Source organism: Gracilinanus agilis, chromosome 3 (assembly GCF_016433145.1).
Source record: "Gracilinanus agilis isolate LMUSP501 chromosome 3, AgileGrace, whole genome shotgun sequence".
Lineage (NCBI taxonomy): Eukaryota > Metazoa > Chordata > Mammalia > Didelphimorphia > Didelphidae > Gracilinanus > Gracilinanus agilis.
Window position 1 is genome coordinate 69,782,342 of NC_058132.1, and position 14,934 is coordinate 69,797,275.

A 14,934-nucleotide genomic window follows, 5' to 3' on the forward strand; every position below is an offset into this window, starting at 1 on the left:
TAAAGCAGTGAAGCTGGAAAGAAAGTTTTTCAGCAACTGAAGAAAGTGCACAGAAGTTAAGATCTAAAAGAGGATTATGGAAATAAAGAGCAGGGAATGAACCTGAAAAATACCAGGGTTCTTAATTTCTTTCTGCATCATGGATGATGCTCCTTTGGTCTGGACTCTTTCTTCTCAGAATCATGTCTTTAAATAATTGATGGAAATGTTTATCTCAATTAGAGACTACCAAAAATAAAGATGTCATTGTTTCCCATCAAGTCCAAAAACCCCTTGAAACCTATGCTGATACCTTAGACTAAGAAACCTTGCCACAGACAAAAACAGTGGCAAAGGTAAGGAGAAAAAAAAAAACAAAAATCAGAGGTGATTAATCCTACACACATAACCAAGAATCAGAAGAATGTGCCTTATGGGATCATTGCTTTAGTTCCTTGGATTTGGGGGGAGTGGATGGGATCTCCTCCTTGAAAGGTTCTTGGATTAACAATTCTATATTAACGACCCGCTCCTGTTTGCTTTTTTTTTTTTTTTTGAGAGGGGGGGTCCCCTGAATGAAAACAACATGGTCTGGGATTACAGGAAGGAATTAAGAACTAGGGTGCTAGTTCTGACTGAATTGTTAGCTATATGACCCAAAGAAATGATTTTTACTTTTTAAAAAAGGTAGTGTTCTCTAATATCACACTATCATCATTATGTACAGCATAAGTAACTAAAACAAGCACATTTTGCTTTAAAAAAAATAATAAAGAGGCATAACAGCAAGGTTCTAAAAAACCAACTTACAAATCCTCCTTTTCTTAAACAGGAATCACCAGGGGATGAACTCAATACATATTCCACCATGCTAACTCCTAGTCCTCCACTCTCCGACCGTGGGGACAATACAGAATTGACCTCACTGTTCACATGGAAACTCTGACCAGGTCTTCTCTGCACCATGATGGGCTGGGAAACTGAATGATCTACAAAAAAGGATACACAAACATAATAGAGTACAACTTGGAAGTTCCAAAAAAATTAAGAGCGATGTGTATGTAGTGAGTGCACAAGCCGATGATTGACTTGGAATCCAGATGGTCAATTTAGCAAAATGGCACCTCCCTCCCTCTCTGTCTGTCTGTCTGTCTGTCTGTCCGTCCGTTCCTTGGAATGGCATTCTATACAAAGTGGGGAAATAGTAATACCTTCATTATCCACCATTGACAGTTAACTTTTCCAGATAAATTTATCTCATAAAGTGGAGAAATGCACTTAAAAGGGAAAATGAAATTTTAAAAATAAAATGGAAAGTTAAAAGATAATCATTCCAGTCACTTCTGGGACAAAACTTTCTCATTTTAATTAGAGAATTTTAAACTTTCTAATGCCTAAGCTTGGTGAGACTTGTTACTATAATGGGCTATAATAAGTTCAGTTCTCCATGCATTATAGGGGCTTTCTGTATGTCCTCTAATGAGTGGCTGTTCTCATTAGACCTGCTTTAAAAATCCCCAGCCTACATATGTCACTTAGTTGCTTTAGCTTGCTGTCAAAGTGCCAAATGGCCCATTATGAATGATATGTTCATAAGTATATCAACGAAACATTGAACATAAGACCTAAGATCCTGGCTTTGTGTACAGCTTCTTCCCCCTCTCCCCGACATCCTTTTGTCCCCCAATGTATGAAATTGGGGCTGTGTGTTCAAAGAGGTGGGTTGTTGGAAATCTGGTTACCAACAAGTGGCACGTTCCCAAACTTACAACATGTTAGGCTACATTAAGTCATCAAATATGGTCCTGGTAGATCTGTTGAAGAGCTGAAGGTAGTGCCCTCTAGAACAGTGACCACGCCATCCTGATGACCTAATGCTGATCATTTAATGGAGTCTCGTCGGGTGGAGGGAGGAACAGGACTTTTGACTTTGGGGACATGTGCTTATTTTAAACTGATATAATAGTGACAGTAATATGGAACAGGGACAAACAAATCGCCTGCAAGGGGGACGGGTGGGGAGGTCATTTCATTTTGTCTAAAAAGATCAATAAAATTTTAAAACAGGTGACTTGTGTTAAGTGTGTTTTGAACAAATTGCGTTCCACCAGACCCTAAGTGGTGACAAACCCAAAGAAGAGAGGTAAGTTTGACATGCTCATGACACATGTAAAATCCATGACTTGCCAAATGCTGAGAAAGGGAGCCCCAAAACAGGCATAAATTACAGTGCAGGTGCTCAGTCTAGATTACCTGATGTTCCCCAGGCACTGTCCCGCCATTGATCACCCAGGAATATTCCTTTTGGTCCATCTTTGCTGGAATCATCTGTTTCCCAAAACTTTTTACCTGGCAAGAGCTGCTGCAAATTAAAAATAATAAATGCTTTGAACGAATTCAGAAAGGTTAAAAAAAATACAGTAGTCAACACTTTCATTAGACAAAAGTACTGAAGACGCCCTGAAGAGTACAACCTACATTCAGAGCACTAGCATAGATATGATAAGGGGGGAGGGGAAACATAGAATGACTAAGACCAAAGGGAAGGGAAAACACATATACATACACACCAGCAGAATGATGGACTTCATTCCATTTTACTGATATCCATATAAGTAATAAGAGACTGAATGGCTACTAAAACAACTGGACAAATAGCAATAATTACTGAAAGAGTGAGTGTGCGTATGTGTGCGTGCACAGGCGTGCACACCCGTACACACACTCTCTCTTAAAGGCCTGACACCCGCTCGCCACAGGTAGTTACTCCAACTATGACATACATTAATGCAGTTACTAGAGGAAAGTTTCCCTCTTTTGCTCATAAGAATGAGAGATCTAAACAAAATGCCACCAAGGCCATAGCATTCAGAATTACAACGTGCTGAGGTATGTAGGTAAACTAAATATTTCCATTATTCAACGTGCATGGGAGTAATGAATGTGGTTAACCCCTCCAAAGAGACAAATCACAACCTATGCAGGTCTGCCCCCATCCCCAGTCTTCCCTTGGGAATCTACCCAACATAATGGAGACTTTCCTCCAGTTCTCCCCAAAATACTCACTCTTGCTTTACAAGAGACTCGGTAAAACTAATGCAGCATTAGACACCTAGATGAGAACAGAAGCTACTGAAGAGAGTACTGGGGGAGAACTGAAAATAAAGTCAATCTATGGACCCCCGGTGGTTCAACTAAAAGTAGCCCTGAGGACATTTGTGTTTAGTATCTAAATTTGTTTGAAAACTTTTGATTCATTTCTTTGATGACATTTTTCGCCACCGGATGAACTCTACTTCTATAACTGGGGAGGGGAAACCTATTTATCTTAAATATCATTTAACACTTCAAGTTGTTTCCATTAGAGAACTATGGCATCTGCTATGATGTTTCATGAGAGAAAAAATTTACACCTCAAACCACATAATGGATATGCAAATTTACACCATTTCATACCAAAAAGTAAAATACCTTTAAAGTCAAAAGACAAAACTGAGATGAAAGTGTAAATGGCTTAAGGAGCAATCAAATTATATTGATTAATCCTCCAAATCTAAATCTAAATTTCTGTTCTCTGGTTCTACAAACCTCCCCCTCCCCACCTGTGAACTTGATACTATTATTTCAGTTGCATCTCAAGAGTGAAGCTCAAATCATTGCTCTTTGATCATGAAAAAGTTAACAGTTGGAATATATAAACTAGATTCTAAAACATCAAAAAGTGAAAGGTTTCTCCTAAATCCCACACCACCCTGCAACTGCTGGCAAAAGTTTAACTAACTTCCTATACTGTAACTGATTCATTACAAAAAGATGGAGGCTAATTTGAAATTCACTACAATGAAAAACAGTCATTGTCTACACTCTTAATTCCAGATTTTCTGTGTAATTTTCAAGAGAATAAATAGCAAAAGAGTCTCAAGGTGCACCTAAGTTTACAGACCACAGAAGTTTCTCATACATTTATATGTGATGATTCTTATCTCTGATACGCTGACTCAGACCCTGACTCCACTTAGTAAATTTATGAAGACTTCTTTGTCATACATGATCAATGAAGAGAAAACCTTTTTGCATGGAGGGAAAAGGGGGTGGAAGAGAAGTGGCAGCTAAATTATCAAATCCCTTTATCCAGTAATTAATGCAGCACGGTATACAGAATCTTTCAAATGAAAAGATGAAATAAACTAAAGAAAAGTCAAATGAAAAGAACCTTTGAGACAGGCCCAGATTGACAAGAGTTAAAAGCTGAACAGGATCCTATTGAGTAAATCTAAATGCCCTCATTTTAAAGAAGAGCAAAACTGAAGCCTGAAGGTGGCAAGTGACTTAACCAAGGTCACACAAGGTCCGCTAATAAATAACAAAACCAAGAACTACTTAAAATCAATATTCCTTTCAGTGATGACAGCAATACCTTTCAGAGATTTACAAAGAACTTTTCTTTTTCAAATTATTTCAGTCTTTTATACTAATATGTAGACATCTTCTGAACACAAATTCTGACAGGCACCTACTTCAACTACTTCTTTAAGTGTAAGAATGAGGACTTCCCTTCCTAGTTAAATGATGCTGTTCACAGAAAGGGAAATTCGTTGAGTTTATTATTATTTACTTGCATATATGTAACAGAAATCTGAAAGATTTGATTTAATCAACAGCTCACAACTTAAAAAAAAAAAAAAGCCTAATCCACTGGTCAAATTGCTGCCTTGACTTAGGATCCTAGTTCAACTTGGCTTTAAGCATGATAACCATGTTGCTGGTAAGTACAGCAAAACCACACACCAAATCTGCATTAATGAGGGAAAAAACAGCAAAAACATTCATCCAGCTTCAACCTACTGAAACAGCAAATTGCTGCAAGTCCAAAATTCTAGTTCCTTTCTTACATTTTCTCCTGCTCTAAGTCACTCAAAAAGCAATTCTGGCAGATGCTAAGGATATAAAGGCAAAAATGATGGTTCTTGCCCCGTGTAACACATGCAAATAGAAGCATGCACAGACTCAACCAAAGAGAATGGGGAGGAGAGGAGAAGAGAGGAGGAGAGAGAGGGGGGGGGGGGGGGGGGTGGTTGGGCTGAGCTAGAAGGGAACAAGTGAGGCCAAAGTGAGAAAGAAGCCAAGTATATTCCAGGAATGGGGGACAGAGAGGAGCCTGGAAGAGAAGCCAAGATACAATGTCATAGAAGAGGAGCAACAAGACCAGTCTGGCTATAGCATGAGGAAAAGTAGGGTGTGGCCAGGCCAGATGGCAATCACAATCAGACAACAACCAAATGACTGCAGATCTTACCAATCTAAATTAAATTTCTGAAGGTAACTTCTGGATAACTTAACTAGGCATCATTCTGGGATAATGGGCAATCACTCCAACTTTGTTCAGTTCTCTCCTACCACTCCCTCTGGAAAGAGATCCTTGTTCTCACCTGAGGGTCCAAAGCCCTATGAGCTTTTTGAGGTCTTTGGAAACTCAGACAACTTCCTATGCTTCCTTTTTTTTTTTCATTAAAAGATCCTTTTCCCCCCTAAACTATAACAAAGAGAAACACTAAAACTAAACTAGCATTGTGACTGACACAAAGGAGGTACTTATTAAATATTTGTGTACTCTCAGATCAAGTATTTGCATTTTAACTTTTGAATCTTCTGGAAAGGACAGAATAAATGATAACAATGAGCATCTAAGTACAGGAGACAAGTCTATAGGTAGGAAGGAAATGGTCTTTTCTGTGCCATCCCTAACAATAAAAGCAGCATAAATATAGCACTTTTCCAAAGCAGATTTACAAATGTTATCTCACTGATCTTCATCACAACCTAGGGAGGTAAGTGCTGTTATTAACCCCTCCCCCCATTTTATAAAATGATGGGGAAACTGAGAAAGAGCTAAGTGACTTGCCCAGGATCACACAGCTAATATGTGTCTGAGGCTGGCTTTTGAACCTTGATCTTTCTGACCCTGTCTCCACCTATCTGCTTCCATAAACAACTGCCTACTCTGCCTAAGACCAGGGCCAAACCTTGGTACAAAAAATGGATTCCCAATATAACTGTGAAGACCACGGCATTATTAATGAGGAAACAAAACACCACTGGATTTGGAGTCAGAGGACCAGAGTGAGCATCTGACTACACTAATGACTAGTTGCTTGGCTTTTAATATATCGTCATTCAATTGTTTTTCAGTCATGTCGTACTCTTAGTGACTCCATTTGGGAATTTCTTGGCAAAGATACTAGGAGTGGTCTGCGATTTCCTCCTCCAGCTCATTTTACAGATGAGGAAGCTGAGGCCAACAGGGTTAAGAAATTTTTAAGTGGCTGACACCCGATTTGAACCCAGAAAGATGCATCTTCCTCACTCCAAGTCTAGCACTCTATCCACCACACCACCTAGCTGCCTTCAGAAAAGTTACTTCATCACTATAAGCTTTAATTTCTTCATCTGTAAAATGAAAGAGATGAATTAAATGCTCACTAAGGCTTCTTGGAGATTCCTGTGGATACTATGAATCCTCTGCCAGGCAAGAGTAATGGAAACAATGATATACTAATAAGGATCATACAAACAAAAGCTGAGGAGAGAGGAAAAGGCTTGTGAGGGAGAATTGGAGAAAAAGAATAGAGGGACGCAGATAATGTGAGTAAAAGCAGCAAGGAAAAAAATTATAATAAACCTGATCTCTATATTTGACTAAAGGAAAGAACACAAGAAGGTGTCCATAGATGCAGAATACATTCATGTTGAGCAATGTGGAAAGGAAGAAAAAGGAGAAGAAAAACAAATCCAGGAAAGCAACAGAAAGGTGCAGGGAAGACACCAAACTAAGCCATCCACTACTAATGCCAGACAGAATACTGTTGTTTTTTCCTTTCCCCAAATCTTCTCATTTACATTAATTTCTGAAAATCTGGGATTTCCAACTCAACAGATAAATGTAGTATTGTTATAATCAAAACACTCCTTTAGGAATCTGCTTTCTAGGAACACTTCCCCTGCCATCTATAAGATATGTCTGCCAAGTGTTGCTAGAGATGTTCTTGAACTTGGAAAAGGGAATTATCTAGAGTCCTACTTCATGCTCTTCAATTTTCTTTATATTGGACAGCCTTTCTACATTAAGTTTGGTCAATTCCAAATGAAAATATGGCTTACTTTCCATCTTCAGAATAGGATCATAAGCACTGGCCCACAAGGCACTTTTCTCTGACAGGCAGCTAGCTGCTATTAAATGAGAAAAGTGTTTGGGCAGACAGCTACTACTGAGGTTTAGTGCTTCAGGTCCATTATCACATGTGAGCCTCACCACAACCACAACAACAATCCAGAAACAGGATTACTCTAAGAAGAAAAAGTGGTACAAGAGAAAGAGAACTGGCTTTAAAGTCAGGGGGGCTCTTGGAGAGATCAAGACAGAGGAGAACAATAAGCACCAAAATAGTTGGGACAGTTCTTTCCACATCAGAAATGAAGAGGGTCTAACATCTGAGGAATGGTTGAACAAGCTGTTGTACATGCATGGGAGGGAATACTATTGTGCTACAGGAAACTATGAAGAAGTTCACTGAAAAAATTAAATTGATTCTCAAAGCATCCAGGATTTTCCAGGTTCCTCGTTTAGAAAATGAAAGGATGAACTAGATTATGGATAAACACACTCATTTTCAGTGAGATTAAAAGACTTAGAGCAGTTTCCCAAGAAAGAAGTAAACAAAGACTGTAAACAGGCAAGTTTCAAAGGAAGACACACAAGCTACCATGAAGTATATGAAAGAGCAATTAAAATCATTACTAAATGAGAGGTAAAACAACTTTGAAGGCCTCAGCCACTTCTCAGCTGTGTGACCCTGGGCAAGTCACTTGACCCCCATTGCCTACCCTTTACCACTCTTCTGCCTAGGAGCCAATACACAGTATTGACTCCAAGAGGGGAGGGGAGGGGAGGAGAGGAGAGGAGAGAACAACTTTGAAGTGTCGCCTCAACAGACAGGGAAAGATGACAAAAAGAATAAAATGGTAAATACAGGAGATGCTACAAAAAGACAGATGTGTGAATGTATTCAGCCAGTGCTGTTAACTGGCACAATCAACCATGCCAGAAAGCGATCTGAATTTATACTTTTGGAAATATAACTAAACCAAATGTACCCTTTTATTCAATGCTACCATGATCACTGGGCAATTAACTCAAGCGGGGGGGGGGGGCCCTCACCCTCACCCATGTATATGAAAGCGGACACAGTAGCACAGATGTACAGAATAGCCAGGGGCTGGAAAGAGAATACTCCAACATGGCTGAATAAATTATGGCAAAAGGCTAGTATCAAAAGACTGTGGTAGGGGGCAGCTGGGTAGCTCAGTGGATTGAGAGCCAGGCCCAGAGACATGAGGTCCTGGGTTCAAATCTGGCCTCAGACACTTCCCAGCTGTGTGTCCCTGGGCAAGTCATTTGACCCCCATTGCCTAGCCCTTTAGCCCTCTTCTGCCTTGGAGCCAATATACAGTATTGACGCCAAGACGGAAGGTAAGGGTTTAAAGAGAAAAAAAAAAAAAAAAAAAAAAAAAAAAAAGGGGGGGGGGGGAGATAAAATGAATAGTTCTTCCCCACCCAAGTTTTTTTGAACTGAAGCAAAGTAAACAACCAAGAGAACAATTTGCATAGTGATAACACTAACCTAAAGAAAAACTATACTAACTAAAAGAGTCTCATCAATATAGACCTTTTCTTCCAAAGACTGTAAATCAAGCATGCCTCCCTCCCCGGTAAGAGAGGTAATGAACAGGAGGTGCCAAAAAAAGGAATATACATTCAGGTATGGATCTGTTTTAACTGAAAAAAGGAATACACATATTCAGTCACAGTCACTGTGTTGGATCTGTTTCACTTGACACAAGGAAGAATTCTTATTTGGGGGAGAGGGAATATTTATTGGAAAGTGACACTGGTGAAAAAAAGGAGGGAGCATAGCATCAATAAGACTTGTTTCTAAAGAGGGGAAAGGGAGATGAAAAGATTCCCATACAGGTGAGCTGTCGTTCCAAGCCCCTCTTTCTTTCTACTATATCCACACTGCATTAACACAAAAATGGATTTAACGCAAACCTGTTCATTCATCAGCTTGTTGAAGGAGATGTTTATAGCTTAGTTATCCAGTGTCTAACTTAGAGCATTTGACAAACACTCTCTTATTTGGTCTTCAGAAGAAGCTAGAGACCTGCTGGTTGCTCAGTTCCAATTACCCCAATTCCTAAAACCCTCATTTATACTGAAGTCTTGGAGCTTAGTCCAAAATTATGTCCAAAACTGGTCTTCCTTATATAATTGCACGGTTTTATAGGCTGTTTCCTTAAAAACTAAAAGCATATAAAGTCAGTTTTGTTTCTTAACTGACTTACATGATAGGAAAAACACAGGTTTTCCTCAGAAATGAGATGCAACATACGCAAGTGCCCGGAGACAGGAAATGACAGGACACAAAAGTCATGAAAAGGGGCAGCTGGGTAGGTCAGTGGAGTGAGAGCCAGGCCTAGAGACAGGAGGTCCTAGGTTCAAACCCGGCCTCAGACACTTTCCAGCTGTGTGACCCTGGGTGAGTCACTTGACCCCCATTGTCCACCCTTACCGCTCTTCCACCTAGGAGTCAATACACAGAAGTTAAGGGTTAAAAAAAAAAAAAGAAAGTCATGAAAAGTAAACAGTGTAAAAGAAAAGTGAAAGGCAAATGATGAAGGGCCTCAGCAAAAGGGTTTCTATGTCTCTGCATAGGTAAAAAGAGAACCCATGGATACTGGGGGGGGGGGGGGGGGGAGGCTCACGCGCGCGCGCGCACACACACACGCACGCAACACTTCAATAAAATCTAACAGCCATTTTTTCAACACTCAGGATCCAAGAATCTTTAGACCATCCTTTGAGAGACACCTCGGTTAAATTAGAAGTAAACGAGTTTCCGGTGAGTTACAGAACCGTCTAAGCATAAATCATCTTTTCCATCTCTCTCCACCAGGAGGAGTTGGCTTCACAGATAAAGTAGATGCTTTTAAACTATGGAATTATTCAAGTGAAAGTAACTAAAATGTCCAGATCCACTGACCTTGAGATTCCATTACTAAGCTTATATTCCAAGAAGGCCATTGCTAAGAAGTTCCCACATAGAACAAAATATTTGGAAATTTGCAGCACTTTTTTTCTAGCAAAGAACTGGAAACAAAGTAGATGTTCACTGATTAAGGAATAATTAAATACAATGTAGCTCTTAAAGGTACTGTAATATTACTATAGTATAAAAAATGAATGTGATGAATGCAGAGAAGCCTAGATTTACATGAGCTGATACAGAGTAAACTAAGCAGGGACATGAAAACAATATACACAGTAAAACCAACTTAAAGGGAAAGAACCATTAAAAAAAAATAATACACACACACACACACACACACACACACACACCACAAGTCAATGCTGCAAAATCACAAAGAATAAGCAAGGCTCAAAGGAGCAAATAGCCTTTACTCCAGCCCTTCACAGAGATAGGTTTTTTTTTTATTTATTTTCAAAAATGTCCAATGTATTGATAGGTTTTCCCTTTTTGCCTTTAAAAAAATATTACTTGTTATATGGAATGGCACTCTGGTCAGGGAAGGGAAATTATGAAGATTTTTTTAAGGCATATAAATAAAAATATTAAATAACCCTGCATATGTATACACATACACACACACATCCATATTCCTTTCTGATTACATTTTATTTGTGCTAACATTTCAATCAACATTTAGAGGGTCTATAAATAAATTTGAAGAGTAAGGAAACCCGTTATATTAAGGGAAGCTATTAGAGATTAGGTATTTGCTATAAATAATCCAAAAAGCAGATAAGCTACATAAGCACAATCAAGAGTTGGTTATACAAGGGGGAAGGGGGGGGGGGGGAGAGGTCAGGGTTAATCATATAGACTACAATGAGGATCTAAGAGCATTAGCCAGACTTCTAAATTTTAAAAAATTAAAAAGTACAAACACTTCTAATCCCACCAATAGCTTGTCAATGACAGGGTTTCTTTTCTTCTTTTTTTAATTCACCTAAAAGGAAGAGGTCATACTGAGGGGCTCAGGAGCACATGACGATGGCCAAACTCAATCTGTTGATGATCAACAATTTATCCCATACATAGGCTTGTTTGCCCATAGTTGTTTGAATCTTGTCTCTTCCATTCAGCTGTGAGCTCCTTGAGAGCAGCAATTGTCTTTTACTTTTCACTATGACTCCAGTGAATAACACTTAATAAATGCTTAAAGCCTGACCAAGCACCAGTCTCCCAGGGCCACAACTTTGGAGTTATCCTGGCCATCTCATTCTCTCAAAGACCTGGTGAGTTGCCAAATCTTGCCACTTCTACAGCCTCATCTCACATCCTACCCCTTATCTATATTCAGACAACTATCACTTTGGTTCAAGTTCTTATCCCCTTTCATCTAGATCAGTGATGGGCGAAGTTTTTAAAGAGGGGGCCAAAGGAAAGGAAATGCTCATCTGTCAGTCTGTTTCTAAGGCAATTCTTTCGAAGTTTCATTGTATTTGTCAGATTAGGAATAATGTCGTGCAGCAGGAGAGAACATCTCAGGGGGCCACATCTGGCCCACTGGCTGTAGTTTGCCCATCACTGCTCTAGATTATTCCAATAGCCTCCAATCCAGCCTATACTTTGCTATCAAAGTACTTTTCCTTAAGCCCAGCGCTGACCATGGGAAGACATTCCACCAGTGGCTTCTAATTGCTTCTAGGATCAAATATAAACTCCTCAGTTTAGCTTTTAAAGGCCTCTGTAGCCCCAGAGGCCTCACTAGTCATTCCTATTCCTCCCTCTCTCTCTGCAAACCAACCAAACTGGCTTTCTCTCTTGTTCCAACCTTCCGATGTTTAGGTCTCCTGCCTCTGGGCCCTTGTACAAGCAATCTCACATACCTGCAGCTCACCTCCTTTGTGTCAACATGATCTGCTTCATTTGTTGGTGACGTCTCTCTCAACTGACCTCTTTAACCATTTTGGATTGATTCTCTTTATTCCGAATACGCTTAGAGATGTACCTGTGTCTCCCAACAGAATGTATTTTAAGTAGGGATTGTTCTCTTCTTTGTATCTATATCCCCAGTACCTATCACAGTAGGAACTTATTAAGGAAAGTGCTTGCAGACTAAATTTCATTCTAGTTCTACCCTCTAGAGCCGACTAGGCCAACTCTAATTTCCATCTTCCATATCCTAAGCCGGCATAGACTTGAAGAGAGCTACCAAATCAGAGCCCACCCTTCCTCTTCTCTGCGCAATCTTCCATCTCCAGGCTAAACAGCCTAAATTCCTTTGCCTAAGTCTCATATGACACAACTTCCAGTCCCATAATCATCCGGGTTGCTTTTCTTGGATTCTCTCCAGTTTATAAATCCTGTCCTAAAATATGGCCCCTAGAACTGGGTGGAGTATTCCAAATGAGCTCTGACCAAGGCAGGGAACAGCAGCATCGCTAACCCTAGATACCATGCGGCTCAAAGCAGCTCCACAATGCTTTAACTGCCCTGGCTACAAGAGCACATGGTAGATGAAGACTGTCCTGATCAGTCACTCAGACTTCCAGATATTTTTCAAGTGAAATTGCAGTCTAATGCCTCCTTCTCCTCCTCTCCTTGTACTTGGAAAGCTGATTTCTGAAGCCAACTGTAAGACCTTACATTAATTCCGATTACATTTACGCTTTTTTTTTTTTAAGTTAGCCCAAAGCTTGAGCCTGTCAATTTCTCTTTGAATTATGCCAGTCGTTCCTCCCAATTGTGTGTCATCTGAAAAGCTTATTTGTTATCCAGTAATTCAAATACTTTAACACGGGTAGTTGGCTCAATTACATGAAGACCTAGTACAAGGGGCTATGATTTAATACCCTCAAAAGTGCATGGCCATCTGAGAAAAGAAGTTTTCTGGGAACCTTAAGATTTTTTTTTTCTCCCTGCAACCAAATATCGTCCAACTGAGAGAAATGAACAAACCTCCGAAGAGGATGGCACAATTCTTATTATTGGATCAAAAGTGTCATCATGGGAGCCTGTATACAACTGACAGACCATTTGGAAGGAAGAGGTCTCTAGAGCAAGTACTCCAGTCAATCTGGGTTTGGTCCTGGGCCATTTGCATTAATTAATGACTAGGATAAGGTCAACAAATCTGTGAAAAATACAAATAAGGAAGAACTTGCCACAAGAGAGTAGTTGAAGGAGTTGTCCCTAAGTTTATCCTCTAAAACGGAAGAGAGGACATGCTAGCAGTCCTGAGATATCAGAAGGCTTGTCAAGTGGAAGACAGAATTAAATATATGCCACTTGGTCTCTAAAATGCACAATTAGAGAGCAACTGGTTAGAAGCAGCAGGGAGGTAAGCTTTGCCTAGATTGGGGGGGGGGGGGGGGGCGCCACGGGCGCGCACCTCTCTCAAGAACTAGGGCAATTCATGCAAAGACTAGATGCCTGGGGGTTTTACTGAGGGAATGACAGAAGGAATGCAATATATATACAATAATATTAGGGTTAGACCCTAAGTTTTTCCCAGATTTAAACTGTAAGACATATTCTTTATCAAGTACTATTTACTAATTATTTTCATCTTCTCTTTCAATGATAGTCTCAACTCACAAATCCTCAGTTACTTCCCGTGCCTCCTAAATGGTTTAGGATCAAAATTGTCCAAAACTGAAAAAAAAAAAAAAAATGACATTTCACAAGTTCCAAACTATTTTTGGTACTTCGATTTTCATTCAAACTGCAAAGCAAATGACATTTTTCTTCATATATTTCATTTGGTATTATCAAAATTTTACCTTTGTTTGCTGTTTTTATGTCTTTAAAACTTCCCAAATTTTGATTGAAAAACTTCATAAATTGTAAGGCATCTACAAAGATTACTAGTGAGTAATCTCTCTACATGGAAATGTATGTTAAAATAAAAAGTATTTCCCTAATTGACAAATGGTCACAGGATGTAAAAAGGCAGTTCTCAAAAAGAAATCAAAACTATTCATAGTCATATGAAAAAATGCTCCAAATCATTATTGATTAGAGAAATGCAAATTAAACTCCCTTTAAAAGACCACCTGTCACACCTATAAGATTAGCTAACATAACCAAAAAAGAATATGATAAATACTGGAGGGGATGTGGGAAAATTGGGATACTAACAAACTATAGTTGGGGCTGTGAACAGGACAGCAATATTGAATCACACCCAAAGTTGGATCCAGCAATACCACTACTAGGTCTATGTCCCCCCCCACCCCCTGCCCCCACCAAAAAAAAAAAAAAAAAAAAAAAAAACCACAAAGGAAAAGGACAAATACATACAAAAATATTAATAGCCAAAGAATTGGAAACTGAACGAATGTCCATCAACTGGGGAATGGTTGAACAAGTTGTGGTACATAGATATAATGGAATACTATTGTGCCATAAGAATGATTTCCAAAAACCCTGAAGACGTATATGAATTGATACAAAAATCAGAAGAATACTGCATCCAGTAACAGAAATATTATGCAACGATCAACTGTGAAGACCCAAACTATTATGCAAGAATACAAGATGAACCCCAAGGGACTCACAATAAAAAATGCTATCCACAGTGTTAGAAGGAACTGTTGGAGTCTGAATGCGTATTAAAACAAACCATTTTTTTCACTTATTTCCATACTATATTTCACTTTATTTTTATCTTGAGTTTTTTCTTGTATATTTGACATAGATCTTGCAAAAAATGAGGAATATGGAAATATGTATTGCATGGCAGCATTTGTATAATCCATATAAGATTATTTACCATCTGGAGAGGTGGGGAAGGGAGAGAATATGGATCTCAAAATGTCAGAAATCAATTGTTAAAAATTGTTAATTCTTATAATTGAAAAAAGAAAAAAGA

The 14,934-nt window shown here is 39.1% G+C and overlaps 1 protein-coding gene across 2 annotated transcripts in view; it reads right to left on the reverse strand.

Moving 5' to 3' along the window:
• PUM1 (pumilio RNA binding family member 1) overlaps window positions 1–14,934 on the reverse strand; it is a 163,433-nt gene that overhangs the window by 82,284 nt on the left and 66,215 nt on the right. For both annotated transcript variants that reach the window (XM_044667964.1, XM_044667963.1), the window contains exons 3-4: window positions 2,233–2,341; window positions 790–968 (exon numbers count right to left, since the gene is read on the reverse strand). In XM_044667964.1, coding sequence (XP_044523899.1) covers window positions 790–968; window positions 2,233–2,341 — 288 coding nt within the window. The remainder of the gene's footprint in view (window positions 1–789; window positions 969–2,232; window positions 2,342–14,934) is intronic.